The following is a 19,487-nucleotide window of genomic DNA, read 5'->3' as shown; positions in this document are numbered from 1 at the left end:
TGACACCCCTGGTGTAGAGAATCATTGTACCATCTAAACCGCTGTGAAATATATTTTCAAAAACAAAAGTATTGTATTTTCAGCTGTTTCAAGCTGGTGTACAAAATTGAAAGTAAAAATACATTTAAGGGAAGCATTTACAGGAAAATCCTCCACAAAAACTATCTGTTGGTATTCGTTTAATTAGTCCATTGTTGATATAGTCCCAAAGTGTTTTGCATGTCAGCATTCAAGTTAAGATATATAACGTACAGAAATACAAAATGGTATGATGCATTTTGCCTCATATGATGCTGCGTTTTGTATTTCTGTATTTTTAAAGTTATACATCTGTCATGGCTCCTCCTCTGCAGTGCAGGGGCGGTTCCTCCTGCAGGCAGAGGAGGGTCGTTAGTGATTGGAGCCACCTGGGCTCAGGGTATAAACTGTTTCACTAATCACCTCTCTCTCTCTCTCTGCTCCTCCAGGTATGATCATGATTTGTTTGTTCGTTTGTAGTTTTGCATAGTTTTCACTCAGTCATGTTCACACACACATATTCACGCATCCATGCACTTTACATACACCTTACATTATAATACTTCCACACCTCATTCCTTTTTCTTAGTTTTAAGTTAATAGTTTTGTTAATAATAAAGAACACTTTTAATTGGCCTATACCTGTTGTTCGTGTCCCCTCATCTTTGTCACAGGCTATGAGCTGGCTTGTGACACATCTTTAAAACTTGATTGCTGACTTGCAAAACATTTTAACAAGCAAAAATGACCTAAAACCAATGTTATCCAAGGTAGATGTCAATTCTTTGTGGGTAGCTAGCTAATAATTATTTGTGGCTGTCTGGCTAGCTAACAGTAGTACCTAACCAGTTATCTATTGATTTACTATGGGCTTATGCTTTACGCACACTACAGTCGGTATTTTAGGCAGGTAACCATGCCAAAATTAACACAGCGTGTGTTTATTAACGTATCAAGATAAAATATCGTAATCGGACAATATATGAGATGTGAATTGACAACATTTAATTCCGATGTCTTGGTTTCACAGACAAGGCTTAAACCTAGTCCCAGAATAAAATGCCTGTTTGAGCTGTTTTAACTCAAAGCGACTTGCACAAACTTATCTTAAAATAGTCGTAGATTTAGCCTGTTCTGGATTAAACAAAACCGATTGCAAGAGGGGGGATTAGAGCTACACTAGGACTAAATTGAAGCTTAAATTAATCCATAAAAGAGGCAGGTTTAACTTCTGATTAGTGCTGTTTGTGAGGGAGCATGGACTATTTGGAATATCTAAATGAAGACCAACATGCACTACAGAGGCCAACCAAACGAGTACTTGTGGATAGGAGTAATCCATTAAATTACTTTGATGAAATACCTGTTCGAGACCGCTTTCGTATGTACAAAGAAAATGCATTGGAGATAATATCTTTGCTTGAGCCTAGACTTTCCTATCAGTCTCAAAGAGGAAGGCCTCTACCCAATTCTCTCCAAGTTCTGATCACTTTGAGGTTTTTGGTGTCTGGAATCTTTCATCGTGAAACTGGTGATTTGTGTGGTGCCAGTGAAGCAACTGTGTAAAATAGTTCACAAAGTCTGCAGGGTCATTTGTGTACTAAGGAGTCTTTACATCAAGTTTCCTGATTCTGCTTGCCAAGTCAACTATAAAGTGCAATTCTATGAATATGGGCACTTCCCAGGAGTGATTGGCTGTATAGATGGATGTCATGTTCCCATCAAGTGTCCAGCAACTTCTGATGCTGAGGAGTACAGGAAACGTAAGAACTGGTTTTCCATCAATGTATGCACTCCTAATTTAAAGTTTTCAAACATAGTTGCCTGTTGGAAAGGTGCAACTCACGATTCAAGGATTCTTCTCAACTCTTCATTGTGTGCTCAGTTTCAGAGAGGACAACATAGTGGACTACTACTTGGTGACAGTGGATATGGTCAGAGTAACTTTTTATTCACTCCATACATAAATCCCACAACAGCTGAGCAGCAAAGATACAACCGAGCTCCGGACGAGAGGGATGGTCGAGCATATGTTTGGAGTATGGAAAAATTGATTCCAGTGTTTCCGCAATACACTTGGTTTCAAGCTAAGAAGATGCTGCAAGGTGATCATTGCTACAGCTGTGCTGCACAACTACCTGAAGCAGCATTGCTGTCCTGATCCTCCAATGGAAGTTCCGGATCAAGCAGATGGCAAATTGCAGCTACTGATAGTAAGGATTTGTACAGTCAGCCACTTGTATGAACACATAAATTGGTTTATAGAACAGCACATGATTAGAACACAGAAATTAGTTATAAGAAAAGCACAAACATTAAAATTTCCCTTACAACCACAAGGATAATAAGGTGAGGAAACAGCCCATGTCAGCCAGGCCCATCTTTTTAAAGAAACAAAGTATTTAAATCTCTAGTTGAGTTAAAATAAGTAGTTTTGTTCTGGTCTCACGATAATCCAGAAAATTGCGGTAAACAGCGCCAAACCTCGGCAAGAAAACACAATTTAATTATATCTCTATTTGAGAAAAATACGTAGTTTTGTTGTGATCACAAGAAAATTCTAATATTTCAGGTAAAGAGCCGGACAGTCAGGCAGACATCTGAATGTTCTATCACAAAGTGAGAACAATTAGTTTCCCTGGCTGATATTGCTTCTACTTAGAAGTAAGAGTAAATTAATAGATGACATTCACTGCTATAAACCTGTCTCCAATATAATTGCATAATTTACACAGACCAACCGTGGACCATGGTCTGTTTTGTTAACGAGCTCAGTGTATTCCAAAGACTTGTGGTAACCAGATGATCACAATAATTTAGGTAACATAGTAAACGACGCCACCTCTGGTATGTTCTATTGTTAACTGTCTGGGACTCGTTGTTTCCCTCTTTACTCAAATATATTTTACTTATGAAGTCAGACGAAATTAACTGCAATATATTGGTCTCAAATATATTAGCACAACTAGGGTACACAGAACAATGGCGAACCCACTGTAAAATGAGAGGCTTTTTTCTTGTATTAAAAACGTGTCCCTATCCAATAAACCTAGCTCTACCCACTGGGGGCGCTGCTTCCGGAGCGCTCTCTGAAATAAGCGCTGGTATCGTCGTATTCCACTAGATCGAGTTATTTCATCACACCGCCATTGATTTCAAGAAAATGTGTGTCATTTTTATGTGGTTGCATCATATTTCTTTGCATACTTTCAGTTGAAGCTTGCATTGAGGCATGATTCAAAATATGTACAAACGGAGTATATATTCGAGAAGTGCCCTCCATGCTCCGTTATGCATTATTTGATTTGGACTCATACTCCGACCGCCCTGTGCTCCAATTTGCGTGCTCGGAGCACGGTAGTGTGCATTTTGAGTAACATCCCACATCTGGGCAGCACAGTGTTGCTGATGAAGAAGATTTCTGTCCATCTGGAAGAGGACAGAAGAGGACCTCTAAGGTGTTCCAGAGGCAATGCGCAGGTTATCTTAAAGATATCACAGACCTCACTTATCATTAGAGTGACCACATTTAAAATATCCAAATGTGGGACAACAGGATGATTTTGCGCGACAGTGTAGTCTACATGAATCATTTTGACTAATTAATCATTATGTGATCTTCCAAGACATTGATTCAGCATTGCTCTAACTTACTAAACGAACACCACTGTGAGAAGTGCAGTAGCGACGCTCCTGTGCACTCTGGCAGCACTACACCCTTGCCACTCCCGCTGCTTTGAACGAGGTAATTTAAGCGCACCTAGCCTATTATCTTTCCTCACGCAAAATGTGGTGATGCAGAAACAAGAGCCCACATGTGTGGCTGGTTTATGAAACTCTGTGAATATATGGGAGTGGCTAAAGAAACGTATCAATTGTCATACTTAAGTAAAAGTAAAGATACCTTAATAATAATTAAATGACTCAAATAAAAGTAAAAGTCACCCAGTAAAATTATATTTGAGTAAAAAAAAGTCTAAAAGTATCTTGTTTTAAATGTACTTCAATACAGTGGTGGAAAAAGTACTCAATTGTCAGTAAAAGGAAATGCTATACAGCAAATTCCTTAATTTGATGGCACGATATTCTTGGTGTTATTTTATTTATGGAAGACAGGCACACTCAGACATAATTAACAAATGCAGTATTTGTGTTTAGTGAGTCTGCCCGATCAGATGCAGTGGGGATTACAAAGCATTATATTTATAGGCGCCTGAATTGGTCCATATTGCTGTCCTGCCTGAGCATTCTAAATTGGTGTCAGGGAAAATGTATGGGAAAGCACATATTTTCTTTAGGAATGTATTGTAGCAAAAGTAAAAGTTACCCCAAAAAACTACTTAAGTAGCCTAATACTACTTTAAAGTAGTTTTACTTAAGTACTTTACACCACTGATAGGTAGGGAGAACGGGATTGGGTGCTAATGCACATAGAGAGCCTCAGTCACACATTTTATTAAATTATATCTTTCAGTATAATATGGCTATTTACTTAATTTAAGAGCTCTTAAATCATAAGCAGGATTTTTGTAAATTGTGAGGCCTAACGGTCCTCTTCAAATTTAGCTGGAATTTAGCCTGAAAGGATTTCAGAAATATGATTGGTTGATGATAGGCATATGACATTGACCAACATCTCATGTTGCACTGCGCAGAATATCAGATCTCCACAATGATTGGAGAAGTGTTTAACGTAACTAGTAAGCTTAGGCTAACACATCCTTATATATATATTTATATATATATATATATAATATAATATATATGTATAATATATATATATATATAAATATGGAATAAATAAACTTTTCTTCCAAAATGTGTTGTTGTATTTGTTGATAAAATGCGGAAAATGATTGTTTGGTTGCAGGACACGGGACAAAAATATAAATAGTAAAGTACAGATACCCCAAAACACTACTTAAGTAGTACTACTTTAAAGTATTTTTACTTCAGTACTTTACACCACCGCTAGCGAGACGTTTAAAACGGGATTGAGTGAAGTAGAAGAAATATGTTGAATAAGCAACTAATGCGTATATAGAACCTCAGTCACACATTTGATGAAATTACCTTATATATTTCAGTCTCATATAGCTATTTACTTACTTTTGTAGCTCTTTCTCAGAAGCACGCTTTTTTTGTAAGTAGTGATGCCTAACTGTGATGCCTCTCCAAGTTTAGCTGGAATTTAGCCCGAAAGGATTTCAGAAATATGATTGGTCGATGATAGGCTGATGACATTGGCCTACATCTCATCTGGCGCTGCGCAGAATATCAGAACTCTACAGTGATTGGACAAGTTTTTAACATTTAAGCTTAGGCTACTACATCTTAATGATATAGAGAATATCTTTCCATAAACGGAACGTGCCTGCAATAGACAGGTTGGAATGTCTGACTGAAATACGGGACAAATCAACTGTTTTCAAAATGTGTGGTGTTTGAATTTGTTGATAACATGCGGAACATGATTGTTTGGTTGCGGGACAAAATGCAGTCTTGTCCGGCACAATCCGGGACATGTGGTCACATGAGTAGGCGAAACAACGCCACCTGCTGGGGGGACACAGCTTTTCCGCCGAGTTGGGCCTCTCTCTCTTCCTCGCCACTTCGATACGGAAGTGACTTTTTCGTAGCCGGTTAGGATCATTTACGTAGCAGGTTAGGAGGCCAAGGTTGAGGCTAGGAAAGGGTTAGGGAAAATCACTTCCGGTCGTAGCTGTATGAAGTGGCGTGAAACGTGTCCCGTCTTCAAATACAACAACAAGCTAGTAAGTCACTTCGGTAGGTTGCTAGCCAACATAGACGAACCTTTGAAGCTCTAGACGTTTTCGGTGTAACGTTACATTTATAGCCACTGTGTTTTAAACACATTTCTGTTGTATATCTAGTTACCCTCTTTAATTGCACATATACGTTGCTAGTAAATTAACGTTAGCTGGATAACATAGCACCAGGCTAGTCGCCCATGCTAACATCACCGACCATGAGTTCACTAAGCTACTCCTCCCCTGATAAAGAAGAGGGTGTCTGCTTGACGGAGAAAGACGGTATTTGGTTGAACATTGTCGTAAAAGAGGAGAAAGAAGAGGAGGATGTCACAGTAAAAAAAGAAGAGGGTGAAGCTGTTACAGTGAAACAAGAGGAAGAAACGTTCAGAGTGAAAGAGGAGGATGTTACCGTGAAAGAAGAGGCGGAGGAGGATGCGTGAAGACGGAGGGAGAGATAACTGTCACATCGGAAGAGACAGGAGATCGGATTTACACCAGTAAGTAGTGAGGGGGTTCGATTAAGTGTATCGCGTGACATGAGCGAGCAAAAGCGGCGAACCGTAATCTGCGCAGCTCAGTCATGGTGTCAACAAAGCAGCCTGATGCATATTTCAGAAACATACAAACATTTTTTTTCTTCCATAAAATAGATGTTCGAGTTTTCATTGGGAAGGCAGACGCGTTTTTTTAAATAAAAGCAATCACTTTTGCATGTGAAAACAGAATTTTACTCATTAGGGTAATTTGGGGTTAAACTCCCCATCTTGTAATTCTCATAGCAACCACTTTGTCACCAATTTTCCAACACTTACCCAGGATATTGCCGGTCTTGCGATACAAAATCATCTGTCTCATCTAAACTTTTTAGTCACTCCAACATAACGATTTGGAGGTACATTGATCTAATATTTTGTCATTTAGAAAAAGTTATATATTCAGGACTAGTCAAAAGTTTGTACACACCTACTCATTTAAGGGTTTTGCTTAATTTTTTACTATTTTCTATGTTGTAGAATAATAGTGAAGACATCCAAACTATGAAATAACACATATGGAATCATGTAGCAATCAAAAAAGTGTTAAACAAATCAAAATATATCTTATATTTGAGATTCTTCAAAGTAGCCAGCCTTTGCCCTGATGACAGCTTGACCCTGATGACAGCTCTTGGCATTCTCTCAACCATCTTCATGAGGTAGTCACCTGGAATGCAATTCAATTAACAGGTGTGCCTTGTTAAAAGTTCATATGTGGAATTTATTTACTTCTTAATGCATTTGAGCCAATCAGTTGTGTTGTGACAAGGTAGGTGTGGTCTTTTTACCCTATTTGGTAAAATACCAAGTCCATATTATGGCAAGAACATCTCAAATAAGCAAAGCGAAAGAAAAGCCCAACATTACTTTAGGACATGAAGGTCAGTCAATCTGAAACATTTCAAGAACGTTGAAAGTTTCTTCAAGTGCAGTCGCAAAAACCAACAAGCGCTATGATGAAATTGGCTCTCATGAGGACGGACACAGGAATGTAAGACCACGAGTTACCTCTGCTGCAGAGGATAAGTTCATTAGAGTTACCAGCCTCAGAAATTGCAGCCCAAATAAATGCTTCACAGAGTAAAAGTAACACACATCTCAACGTCAACTGTCAATAACAGTACCGAGGCTGTATACAGGCACTGGTTAGTTGGGATGATTGAGCTAGTATGTACATGTAGATACCGTTAAAGTGACTATGCATATATGATAAACAGAGAGTAGCAGTAGCGTAAAAGAGGGGTTGGCGGGTGGCGGGACACAGTGCAGATAGCCCGGTTAGCCAATGTGCGGGGGCACTGGTTGGTCGGGGTAATTGAGGTAGTATGTACATGAATGTATAGTTAGAGACTATGCATATATGATAAACAGAGAGTAGTAGCAGCAGCGTAAAAGAGGGGTTGGGGGGCACACAATGCACACAATGCAAATAGTCCGGGTAGCCATTTGATTACCTGTTCAGGAGTCTTATGGCTTGGGGGTAAAAACTGTTGAGAAGCCTTTTTGTCCTAGACTTGGCACTCCGGGGCCGCTTGCCATGCGGTAGTAGAGAGAAAAGTCTATGACTGGTGGCTGGGGTCTTTGACAATTGTTAGGGCCTTCCTCTGACACCGCCTGGTATAGAGGTCCTGGATGGCAGGCAGCTTAGCCCCAGTGGTGTACTGGGCCGTACGCACTATCTTCTGTAGTGCCTTGCGGTCGGAGGCTGAGCAGTTGCCGTACCAGGCAGTGATGTAACCAGTCAGGATGCTCTCGATGTTGCAGCTGTAGAACCTTTTGACGATCTGAGGACCAATGCCAAATCTTTTTAGTTTCCTGAGGGGGAATAGGCTTTGTCGTGCCCTCTTCACGACTGTCTTGGTGTGTTCGGGTCATTCTAGTTTGTTGGTGATGTGGACACCAAGGAACTTGAAGCTCTCAACCTGCTCCACTACAGCCCCGTTGATGAGAATGGGTGAGTGCTCAGTCCTCCTTTTCCTGTAGTCCACAATCATCTCCTTTGTCTTGGTTACGTTGAGGGATAGGTTGTTATTCTGGCACCACCCGACCAGGTCTCTGACCTCCTCCCTATAGGCTGTCTCGTCGTTGTCGGTGATCAGGCCTACCACTGTTGTGTCGTCTGCAAACTTAATGATGGTGTTGGAGTCGTGTCTGGCCATGCAGTCGTGGGTGAACAGGGAGTACGGGAGGAGACTGAGCATGCACCCCTGAGGGGCTCCAGTGTTGAGGATCAGCGTAGCAGATGTGTTGCTACCCGCCCTCACCATCAGGAAGTCCAGGATCCAGTTGCAGAGGGAGGTGTTTAGTCCCAGGAGCCTTAGCTTAGTGATGCGCTTTGAGGGCACTATGGTGTTGAACGCTGATCTGTAGTCAATGAATAGCATTCTGGGCCTCCCGGGTGGCGCAGTGGTCTAGAGCACTGCATCGCAGTGCTATGCTGCGCCACCAGAGTCTGGGTTCGCGCCCAGGCTCTGTCGCAGCCGGCCGCGACCGGGAGGTCCGTGGGGCGACGCACAATTGGCTTAGCGTCGTCCGGGTTAGGGAGGGTTTGGCCGGTAGGGATATCCTTGTCTCATCGCGCTCCAGCGACTCCTGTGGCGGGCCGGGCGCAGTGCGCGCTAACCGGGGGGGCGGGTGCACGGTGTTTCCTCCGACACATTGGTGCGGCTGGCTTCCGGGTTGGAGGCGCGCTGTGTTAAGAAGCAGTGCGGCTAGGTTGGGTTGTGCTTCGGAGGACGCATGACTTTCGACCTTCGTCTCTCCCGAGCCCGTACGGGAGTTGTAGCGATGAGACAAGATAGTAATTACTAGCGATTGGATACCACGAAAAATTGGGGAGAAAAGGGGATAAAAAAAAAAAAAAAAAAAAAAAAAAAAAATGAATAGCATTCTCACATAGGTGTTCCTTTTGTCCAGGTGGGAAAGGGCAGTGTGGAGTGCAATAGCGATTGCATCATCTGTGGATCTGTTGGGGTGGTATGCAAATTGGAGTGGGTCTAGGGTTTCTGGGATAATTGTGTTGATGTGAGCCATGATCAGCCTTTCAAAGCACTTCATGGCTACGGACGTGAGTGCTACGGGTCTGTAAGTCATTTAGGCAGGTTGCCTTCGTGTTCTTGGGCATAGGGACTATGGTGGTCTGCTTGAAACATGTTGGTATTACAGACTCAGAGACATGTTGAAAATGTCAGTGAAGGCAAATGCCGGAGCACACGTTCTGGTAATCCATCTGGCCCCGCAGCCTTGTGTATGTTGACCTGTTTAAAGGTCTGACTCACATCGGCTACGGAGAGCGTGATCATAGTCGTCCGGAACAGCTGATGCTCTCATGCATGCCTCAGTGTTGCTTGCCTCAAAGCGAGCATAGAAGTGATTTGGCTTGTTTGGTAGGCTTGTGTCACTGGGCAGCTCGCGGCTGTGCTTCCCTTTGTAGTCTGTAATAGTTTGCAAGCCCTGCCACATAAGACAAGCGTCAGAGCCGGTGTAGTACGATTCAATCTTAGCCCTGTATTGACGCTTTGCCTGTTTGATGGTTCGTCGGAGGGCATAGCGGGATTTCTTTTAAGCTTCCGGGTTAGAATCCCACACCTTGAAAGCGGCAGCTCTACCCTTTAGCTCAGTGTGAATGTTGCCTGTAATCCATGGCTTCTGGTTGGGGTTATGTACGTACAGTCACTGTGGGGACGACGTCCTCGATGCACTTATTGATAAAGCCAGTGACTGATGTGGTGTACTCCTCAATGACATCGGAAGAATCCCAGAACATGTTCCAGTCTGTGATAGCAAAACAGTCCTGTAGTTTAGTATCTGTTTCATCTGACCACTTTTTTTATAGACCGAGTCACTGGTGCTTCCTGCTTTAATTTTAGCTTGTAAGCAGGAATCAGGAGGATATAATTGTGGTCGGATTTACCAAATGGAGGGCGAGGTAGAGCTTTGTACGCGTCTCTGTGTGTGGAGTACAGGTGATCTAGAATTATTTTTACTCTCTGTTCCGGATGTTCTAGATGACCAATTCTCATAGCTTTTAGCCGTACCCTTATCCTACTCCTCCTCTGTTCCCCTGGTGATGTAGAGGTGAATCCAGGCCCTGCAGTGCCTAGCTCCACTCCTATTCCCCAGGCGCTCTCTTTTGATGACTTCTGTAACCGTAATAGCATAAATTTCATGCATGTTAACATTAGAAGCCTCCTCCCTAAGTTTGTTTAATTCACTGCTTTAGCACACTCTGCCAACCCGGATGTCCTAGCCGTGTCTGAATCCTGGCTTAGGAAGACCACCAAAAACTCTGAAATCGCCATCCCTAACTCTCCTTCATCCTTAAACTCTCCTTCCAGACTCACATCAAACATCTCCAATCCAAAGTTAAATCTAGAATTGGCTTCCTATTTCGCAACAAAGCATCCTTCACTCATGCTGCCAAACATACCCTCGTAAAACTGACCATCCTACCAGTCCTCGACTTCGGCGATGTCATTTACAAAATAGCCTCCAACACTCTACTCAATAAATTGGATGCAGTCTATCACAGTGCCATCCGTTTTGTCACCAAAGCCCCATATACTACCCATCACTGCGACCTGTACGCTCTCGTTGGCTGGCCCTCGCTTCATACTCGTCGCCAAACCCACTGGCTCCAGGTCATTTACAAGTCTCTGCTAGGTAAAGCCCCTCCTTATCTCAGCTCACTGGTCACCATAGCAGCACCCACCCGTAGCACGTGCTCCAGCAGGTATATCTCACTGGTCACCCCCAAAGCCAATTCCTCCTTTGGCCGCCTCTACTTCCAGTTCTCTGCTGCCAATGACTGGAACGAACTACAAAAATCTCTGAAGCTGGAAACACTTTTCTCCCTCACTAGCTTTAAGCACCAGCTGTCAGAGCAGCTCACAGATTACTGCACCTGTACATAGCCCATCTATAATTTAGCCCAAACAACTACCTCTTCCCCTACTGTATTTATTTATTTTGCTCCTTTGCACCCCATTATTTCAATTTCTACTTTGCACATTCTTCCACTGCAAATCTACCATTCCAGTGTTTTACTTGCTATATTGTATTTACTTCGCCACCATGGCCTTTTTTTGCCTTTACCTCCCTTATCTCACCTCATTTGCTGTCATTGTATATAGACTTATTTTTCTACTGTATTATTGACTGTATGTTTGTTTTACTCCATGTGTAACTCTGTGTTGTTGTATGTGTCGAACTGCTTTGCTTTATCTTGGCCAGGTCGCAATTGTAAATGAGAACTTGTTCTCAACTTGCCTACCTGGTTGAATATAGGTGAAATTAATTTTTTAATTAAATGTAATAGTCTATAGTCTATAGGCTGTGACTTACTTAATTAAATACAATTTCAATGAAAAATGCCTTATTAGGCACCATCTACAGTGCCTTTTTTAAATTATTATTTTTTGGCTAGAGTCTGTGGCTTCAGGCTCATGTTATTGGTGCCTGGCGAGCAGGCCAGCAGTGGAGAATACCCTCTGAGAGCTTGCAGAGCCACTGGGGATGCTTAACACCCTTCGGGACACTTTTTCCAGGCTGGGCAGGGATGCTTAGTTGTTTTTTGTTCATTTTTACTTACCTGTTGGTAGGCCAAAATGAATAGTCAAAACAGAAAGCTCCTTGAAAGAGGTAATATATGCCAAAAACAATGATAGCCTATTGTATCGATTAGTGGTTCCCAACATTTTTCGGTTACTGTACCACCAACTGAATTTTGCTCTGTCCGGAGTACCCCTGAAGTACCTCCTCGTGTATTTTACCAGTAGGCCTATGGTCTCATGAATCTTCTCAAGTACTCTGTGTGGATAGGCCAAGTACACCTAGGGGCCTAGTACCCCTGTTTGGGAACCACTGATATAGATAATAGAATGAAAATTACCAAAACCTTTAAGAGATCAGATTTTTTGTTTATAAATACTTTGCTACAAGGACACACTTGCTAGCTACACCCACCTCATTCCTTTCTGTTAGCATGTGCATGTAGTAAGTACACCATCATGCTTTTGGGATACCTGTCTTTTCAGATTCCACAATAATTCTTTAATTGTGGACACTACATCACCACACTCCCTCTCTTGCTCTTACAGTACTCCTCCTCATCTTTGTAAGTCACCTTGATTTTCTCCTGTGTGTTTTATCAGTTTCTTTATGAAAATATTTAGCATACTAGATGACAGTAGCTAAAGCAAGGGGCTATAGCAGCACACAAGTAGACTACAAATGCTGGGCCGGGCATGCCCTGAGTCGCTACTGGGCGAGAAGGCTTACATTCCTGCCTTTGGGAAACTCGCTCCAGACATTGGGCATGCTCCACTCCTCTCTTCAGCTTCGCTCACATAAGTTGCTATCAGCAGACAGCGTTCCGACTGAGTGTAGCCAGCCAACCTACTTTCCTCTGGTAAAATTCAAGATTAACTTTAAGCAAAACATTAGGAAATGTAGCTGGCTACATTCTTTCTATGATAAACATAAAAAATACACTACATGACCAAAAGTATGTGGAGACCTGCTCGTCAAACATCCCATTCCTAAATCATGGACATTAATACGTATTTGGTTCCTCCTTTGTTATAACAGCCTCCACTCTTCTGGGAAGCCTTTCCACTAGATGTTGGAACATTGCTGCGGGGACTTGCTTCCATTCAGCCACAAGAGCATTAGTAAGGTCGGGCACTGATGTTGGGAGATTAGGCCCCGAGCCACTTAGTGATCACTTTTGCCTTATGACAAGGTGCTCCATCATGCTGGAAAAGGCATTGTTCGTCACCAAACTGTTCCTGGATGGTTGGGAGAAGTTGCTCTCGGAGGATTTGTTGGTACCATTCTTTATTCATGGCTGGGTTCTTAGGCAAAATTGTGAGTGAGCCCACTCCCTTGGCTGAGAAGCAACCCCACACATGAATGGTCTCAGGATGCTTTACTGTTGGCATGACACAGGACTGATGGTAGCGCTCACCTTGTCTTCTCTGGACAAGCTTTTTTTCCGGATGCCCCAAACAATCAAAGGGGATTCATCAGAGAAAATGACTTTATGCCAGTCCTCAGCAGTCCAATCCCTGTACCTTTTGCAGAATATCAGTCTGTCCCTGATGTTTTTCGTGGAGACAAGTGGCTTCTTTGCTGTCCTTCTTGACACCAGGCCATCCTCCAAAAGTCTTCGCCTCACTGTGCGTGCAGATGCACTCACACCTGCCTGCTGCCATTCCTGAGCAAGCTCTGTGCTGGTGGTGCCCCGATCCCGCAGCTGAATCAACTTTAGGAGACTGTCCTGGCGCTTGCTGGACTTTCTTGGGCGCCCTGAAGCCTTCTTCACAACAATTGAACCGCTCTCCTTGAACTTCTTGATGATCCGATAAATGGTTGATTTAGGTGCAATCTTACTGGCAGCAATATCCTTGCCTGTGAAGCCCTTTTTGGGCAAAGCAATGACAGCATGTGTTTCCTTGCAGGTACCCATGGTTAACAGAGGAAGAACAATGATTCCAAGCACCGCCCTCCTTTTGAAGCTTCCAGTCTGTTATTCGAACTCAATCAGCATGACAGAGTGATCTCCAGCCTTGTCCTCGTTAACACTCACACCTGTGTTAATTTCTCTAGGGTAGGGGGCAGCATTCGGAATTTTGGATGAAAAGCATGCCCAAATTAAACTGCCAGCTACTCATCCCCAGAGGATAAGACATGCATATCATTAGTAGATTTGGATAGAAAACACTCAGATGTTTCTAAAATTGTTTGAATCATGTCTGTGAGTATAACAGAACTTATTTAGCAGGCGAAACCCCGACGACAAACCATTCAGATTAGTTTTTTTGAGGTCACTCTCCTTTCAATGAATTTTCATTGGGAAACCAGATTTCTAAGGGACCTGCTTGCAGTTCCTACCGCTTCCACTGGATGTCAACAGTCTTGAGAAATTGGTTGAGGTTATTCCTTTGTGTAATGAAGAAGTACGGCCATCTTGAACGAGAGTCACTCGAGGTGTCCTGTTTGTTAGAGGCGCGAGACCAGAAAGCTAGCTATAGATGGTTTTAATCCTGTATTGAACACAGATCATCCTGTCTTCAATTTGATCAATTATTAACGTTAGAAAATACCTAAAGTTGTATTACAAAAGTAGTTTGACATTTTTTGGCAAAGTTTACAGGTAACCTTTGAGATATTTTGTAGTCACGTTTGAGCAAGTTGGAACTGGTGTTTTTCTGGATCAAACGCGCCAAATAAATGGACATTTTGGATTTATATCGACGGAATTAATCGAACAAAAGGACCATTTGTGATGTTTATGGGACATATTGGAGTGCCAACAACAGAAGCTCGTCAAAGGTGAGGCATGAATTATATTTTTATTTCTACGTTTTGTGTCGCGCCTGCAGGGTTGAAATATGCTTATCTCTCTTTGTTTACAATGGTGCTATCCTCAGATAATAGCATCATTTGCTTTCGCCGAAAAGCCTATTTGAATTCTGACATGTTGGCTGGATTCACAACCAGTGTAGCTTTAATTTGGTATCTTTCATGTGTGATTTAATGAAAGCTTGATTTTTATAGTACTTACTTTGAATTTGGCGCTCTGCATTTTCTCAGGCTTTTTGCCAAGTGAGACAGTAGCGTCCCGCCTAAACTCAGATTTTTGGATATAAATATGAACTTTACCGAACAAAACATACATGTATTGTGTAACATGAAGTCCTATGAGTGTCATCTGATGAAGATCATCAAAGGTTAGTGATCAATTTTATCTCTATTTCTGCTTTTTGTTACTCCTCTCTTTGGCTGGAAAAATGGCTGTCTTTTTCTGTGACTTGGCTCATACCTAACATAATCGTTTGGTGTGCTTTCGTCGTAAAACCTTTTTGAAATTGGACACTTTGGCTGGATTTCCAAAAGTGTATCTTTAAAATGGTGTAAAATACTTGTATGTTTGAGGAATTTAAATTATGGGATTTCTGTTGTTTTGAATATGGCGCCCTGCAGTTTCACTGGCTGTTGACGAGGTGGGACGCTACCGTCCCACATACCCTAGAGAAGTTAACGAGAGAATCACTGACATGATGTCAGCTGGCCCTTTTGTGGCAGGGCTGAAATGCAGTGGAATTGTATTTTTGGGAATCAGTTAATTTGCAATGCAAAGAGGGACTTTGCAATTAATTGCAATTCATCTGATCACTCTTCATAACATTCTGGAGTATATGCAAATTGCCATCATAGAGGCAGCAGACTTTGTGAAAATTTATATTTGTGTCATTCTCAACTTTTGTCCACGACTGTAGAAAAGCGTAAACGTTAAAAAAAAACTTGAATTTGTTGTGTCAACTTTTGACTGGTACTGTATACATATATTGTTTTCTTTGCTTAATAGGTAGGGCTCAAAACAGGTGGGTCTCTGCCACTGGGTTGATGGGTAAAATAGCCCTTTGAGCAAGGTGCAGTTATTAATTACTCTTTGGATGGTGTATGAATATAACCAGCCACTACAAAGATACAGGCGCCCTTCCTTACTCGGTTGCCTGAGAGGAAGGAAACCGCTCAAGGATGGATCAACAGCATTGTAGTTACTCCACAATACTAACATAAATGACAGAATGAAAATAAGGAAGCCTGTACACAATAGAAATATTCCAAAACATGCATCATGTTTTGAAATAAGTCACTTAAGTTAGACTGCAAAAAATGTGGGGAAGAAATTATCTTTTTGCCCAGACTACAAAGCGTTATGTTTGAGGCAAATCCAATACATCACTGAGTACCCCTCTTCATATTTACAAGCATGGTGGTGACTGCATCATGTTATGTGTATGCTTGTCATTGGCATGGATAAGGGAGTTTTTTTAGGATAAAAAGAAATGGAATAGGCAAAATCAGAACAGTGGGTTAACTGCCTTGCTCAGGGGCAGAACGACATATTTTTACCTTGTCAGTTCGGGGATTCGATCGAGCAACCTTTTGGTTACTGGCCCAACGCTCTAACCATGAGTTGCTTACCATGACGATATTCAATCTTCCTGATTGGCCTAATGACAGTATTGACTTAAATCGGCTTGAAAATGTCTTTCTAGCAATGATCATCAACCAACTTCACAGAGCTTGAAGAATTTTTTGAAGAATAAAGGGCAAATTTTGTACAAGCCATGTGTGCAAAGCTCTTAGATACTTACTCAAAGATTCACAGCTGTAATCACTGCCAACGGGGATTCTAACATGTCTTGAATACATGTTGAATACCTATCTAATCTAGTTATATTAGTGATTTATTTTCCCGAAAAAAAACAAAATTACATTTTTCTTCCACTTCGACATTGAGTAATTTTATGTAGATTGTTGACTAAAAATGACTATGAAGTCCCTTTTTTAATTATTCTCTTTGGCAGGAGAGAGGCCAGACTGTCACTCTGACAGCGAAAAAAGTCCTTCGGGGGAACCAGACCCAGCGACGCCCAAATCAGCAGGAAGACACCACTGCTCCCAGTGTGGAAAGAGTTTTACTCTGCTATGGAACCTGAAAATACATAAGAGAATACACTCCGGAGAGAAGCCATACCACTGCTCCCAATGTGGAATGACTTTTACCTGGTTAGGTAGTCTGAAAACGCACGAGAGGGCACACACAGGAGAAAAACCTTTCCAATGTTCCCACTGTGGAAAGAGTTTTACCCAGTTAGGGGACCTGAATAGGCACGAGAGGACGCATAGAGAAGAGAAGCCCTACCAATGCTCCCAGTGTGGAAAAGGTTTTAGGTGGTTAGTGAGCCTGAAAACACACGAGAGAATACATACAGGAGAAAAGCCTTACCACTGTTCCCACTGTGAAAAGAGTTTTAGGGGGTTAGTGAGCCTGAAACAGCATGAGAGAGTACACACAGGAGAGAAACCTTACCACTGTTCCCACTGTGAAAAGAGTTTTAGGTGGTTAGGGACCTTGAAATTGCATGAGAGGACCCACACAGGAGAAAAGCCATACCAATGCTCCCTGTGTGGAAAGAGTTTTACCAAGTTATGGGGCCTGAGTAGGCATAAGAGGACACATACAGGGGGGGATAGCACCTACCACTGCTCCTTGTGTGGAAAGAGATTTACCCAATTAGTGGCCTTGAAAGAGCATGAAATAATACATACAAATACACAGGAGGAGAAGACATACCACTGTTCTCAATGTGGAAAGACATTTTCCCAGTCAGAGGACCTGAAATCACATGAGAGAATAGAGAGGTTGTGTTCTGACTTATGTTTTTGACTGTGCCACATGAAATAGTCATTACTTGGGTTGTTGTTTTTTCCATCTTGAGATCTGATTAAATATTTTAATGTGTATTTTGTTTTGATTGATTGGATTCAAGTATAAACCCTCCAAATGCTGTTTATTATGTTATTTGGATATTGCAAAATGTGAATTATTATATAAGTAAGTAGCCTTGCACGAGCCTAGGTTTCTGAGCCAGAACGGCTCAGCCTTTCTCCTATTTCTGTAGTGTGAGGCACCTTGATGCAGTCTATTAAATGATTATATAGATTAATGGAATTTTGCATTTCTTGATTCTAACCTCTTGAATTTGAAATATGATTTGGATATTGCTAAATTAATTTGAGTGTATTTGATTGGAAGCACTATTACTGTTGCGGCCAAATATGTTGGCACCCTTGCGCTTTTCTTGAATAATTCCCTATTTCTTCTAAAGTAAGTTGAAATTGAAAATCTTTTGGTGTCCACATCTTTTGGGATTTTCAACATTGCGGACCCAATTTTATTTGTGTAAACATACATTTACAATTTTAATTCAGAAAATAAAGACATGGCATGGACAAAGTTCTTGGCAGCCTGGAGCTAGTACTTGGTTGCACTATATATACACTGCTCAAAAAAATAAAGGGAACACTTAAACAACACAATGTAACTCCAAGTCAATCACACTTCTGTGAAATCAAACTGTCCACTTAGGAAGCAACACTGATTGACAATAAATTTCACATGCTGTTGTGCAAATGGAATAGACAAAAGGTGGAAATTATAGGCAATTAGCAAGACACCCCCAAAAAAGTTGTGATTCTGCAGGTGGTGACCACAGACCACTTCTCAGTTCCTATGCTTCCTGGCTGATGTTTTGGTCACTTTTGAATGCTGGCGGTGCTCTCACTCTAGTGGTAGCATGAGACGGAGTCTACAACCCACACAAGTGGCTCAGGTAGTGCAGTTCATCCAGGATGGCACATCAATGCGAGCTGTGGCAAAAAGGTTTGCTGTGTCTGTCAGCGTAGTGTCCAGAGCATGGAGGCGCTACCAGGAGACAGGCCAGTACATCAGGAGATGTGGAGGAGGCCGTAGGAGGGCAACAACCCAGCAGCAGGACCGCTACCTCCGCCTTTGTGCAAGGAGGTGCACTGCCAGAGCCCTGCAAAATGACCTCCAGCAGGCCACAAATGTGCATGTGTCTGCTCAAACGGTCAGAAACAGACTCCATGAGGGTGGTATGAGGGCCCGACGTCCACAGGTGGGGGTTGTGCTTACAGCCCAGCACCGTGCAGGACGTTTGGCATTTGCCAGAGAACACCAAGATTGGCAAATTCGCCACTGGCGCCCTGTGCTCTTCACAGATGAAAGCAGGTTCACACTGAGCACATGAGCACATGTGACAGACGTGACAGAGTCTGGAGACGCCGTGGAGAACGTTCTGCTGCCTGCAACATCCTCCAGCATGACCGGTTTGGCGGTGGGTCAGTCATGGTGTGGGGTGGCATTTCTTTGTGGGGCCGCACAGCCCTCCATGTGCTCGCCAGAGGTAGCCTGACTACCATTAGGTACCGAGATGAGATCCTCAGACCCCTTGTGAGACCATATGCTGACACATGCACATTTGTGGCCTGCTGGAGGTCATTTTGCAGGGCTCTGTCAGTGCACCTCCTTGCACAAAGGCGGAGGTAGCGGTCCTGCTGCTGGGTTGTTGCCCTCCTACGGCCTCCTCCACGTCTCCTGATGTACTGGCCTGTCTCCTGGTAGCGTCTCCATGCTCTGGACACTACGCTGACAGACACAGCAAACCTTTTTGCCACAGCTCGCATTGATGTGCCATCCTGGATGAACTGCACTACCTGAGCCACTTGTGTGGGTTGTAGACTCCGTCTCATGCTACCACTAGAGTGAAAGCACCGCCAGCAT

At 42.5% G+C, this 19,487-nt stretch overlaps 1 protein-coding gene across 1 annotated transcript; it reads left to right on the top strand.

Moving 5' to 3' along the window:
* Positions 1-6,007: 6,007 nt before the first annotated feature.
* LOC139561025 (zinc finger protein 135-like) lies at positions 6,008-17,850 on the top strand. The gene is made up of 3 exons (XM_071377826.1): positions 6,008-6,124; positions 6,181-6,289; positions 16,708-17,850. Exons 1-3 carry the CDS (start codon positions 6,008-6,010, stop codon positions 17,568-17,570), a joined length of 1,089 nt encoding a protein of 362 aa, XP_071233927.1. The 3' UTR covers positions 17,571-17,850.
* The last annotated feature ends 1,637 nt before the right edge of the window (positions 17,851-19,487 follow it).

The sequence above is a fragment of the Salvelinus alpinus genome, chromosome 31, assembly GCF_045679555.1.
Source record: "Salvelinus alpinus chromosome 31, SLU_Salpinus.1, whole genome shotgun sequence".
Lineage (NCBI taxonomy): Eukaryota > Metazoa > Chordata > Actinopteri > Salmoniformes > Salmonidae > Salvelinus > Salvelinus alpinus.
Note: the sequence above shows the minus strand (reverse complement) of the source record. Positions and strands in the feature narration are given on the sequence as shown.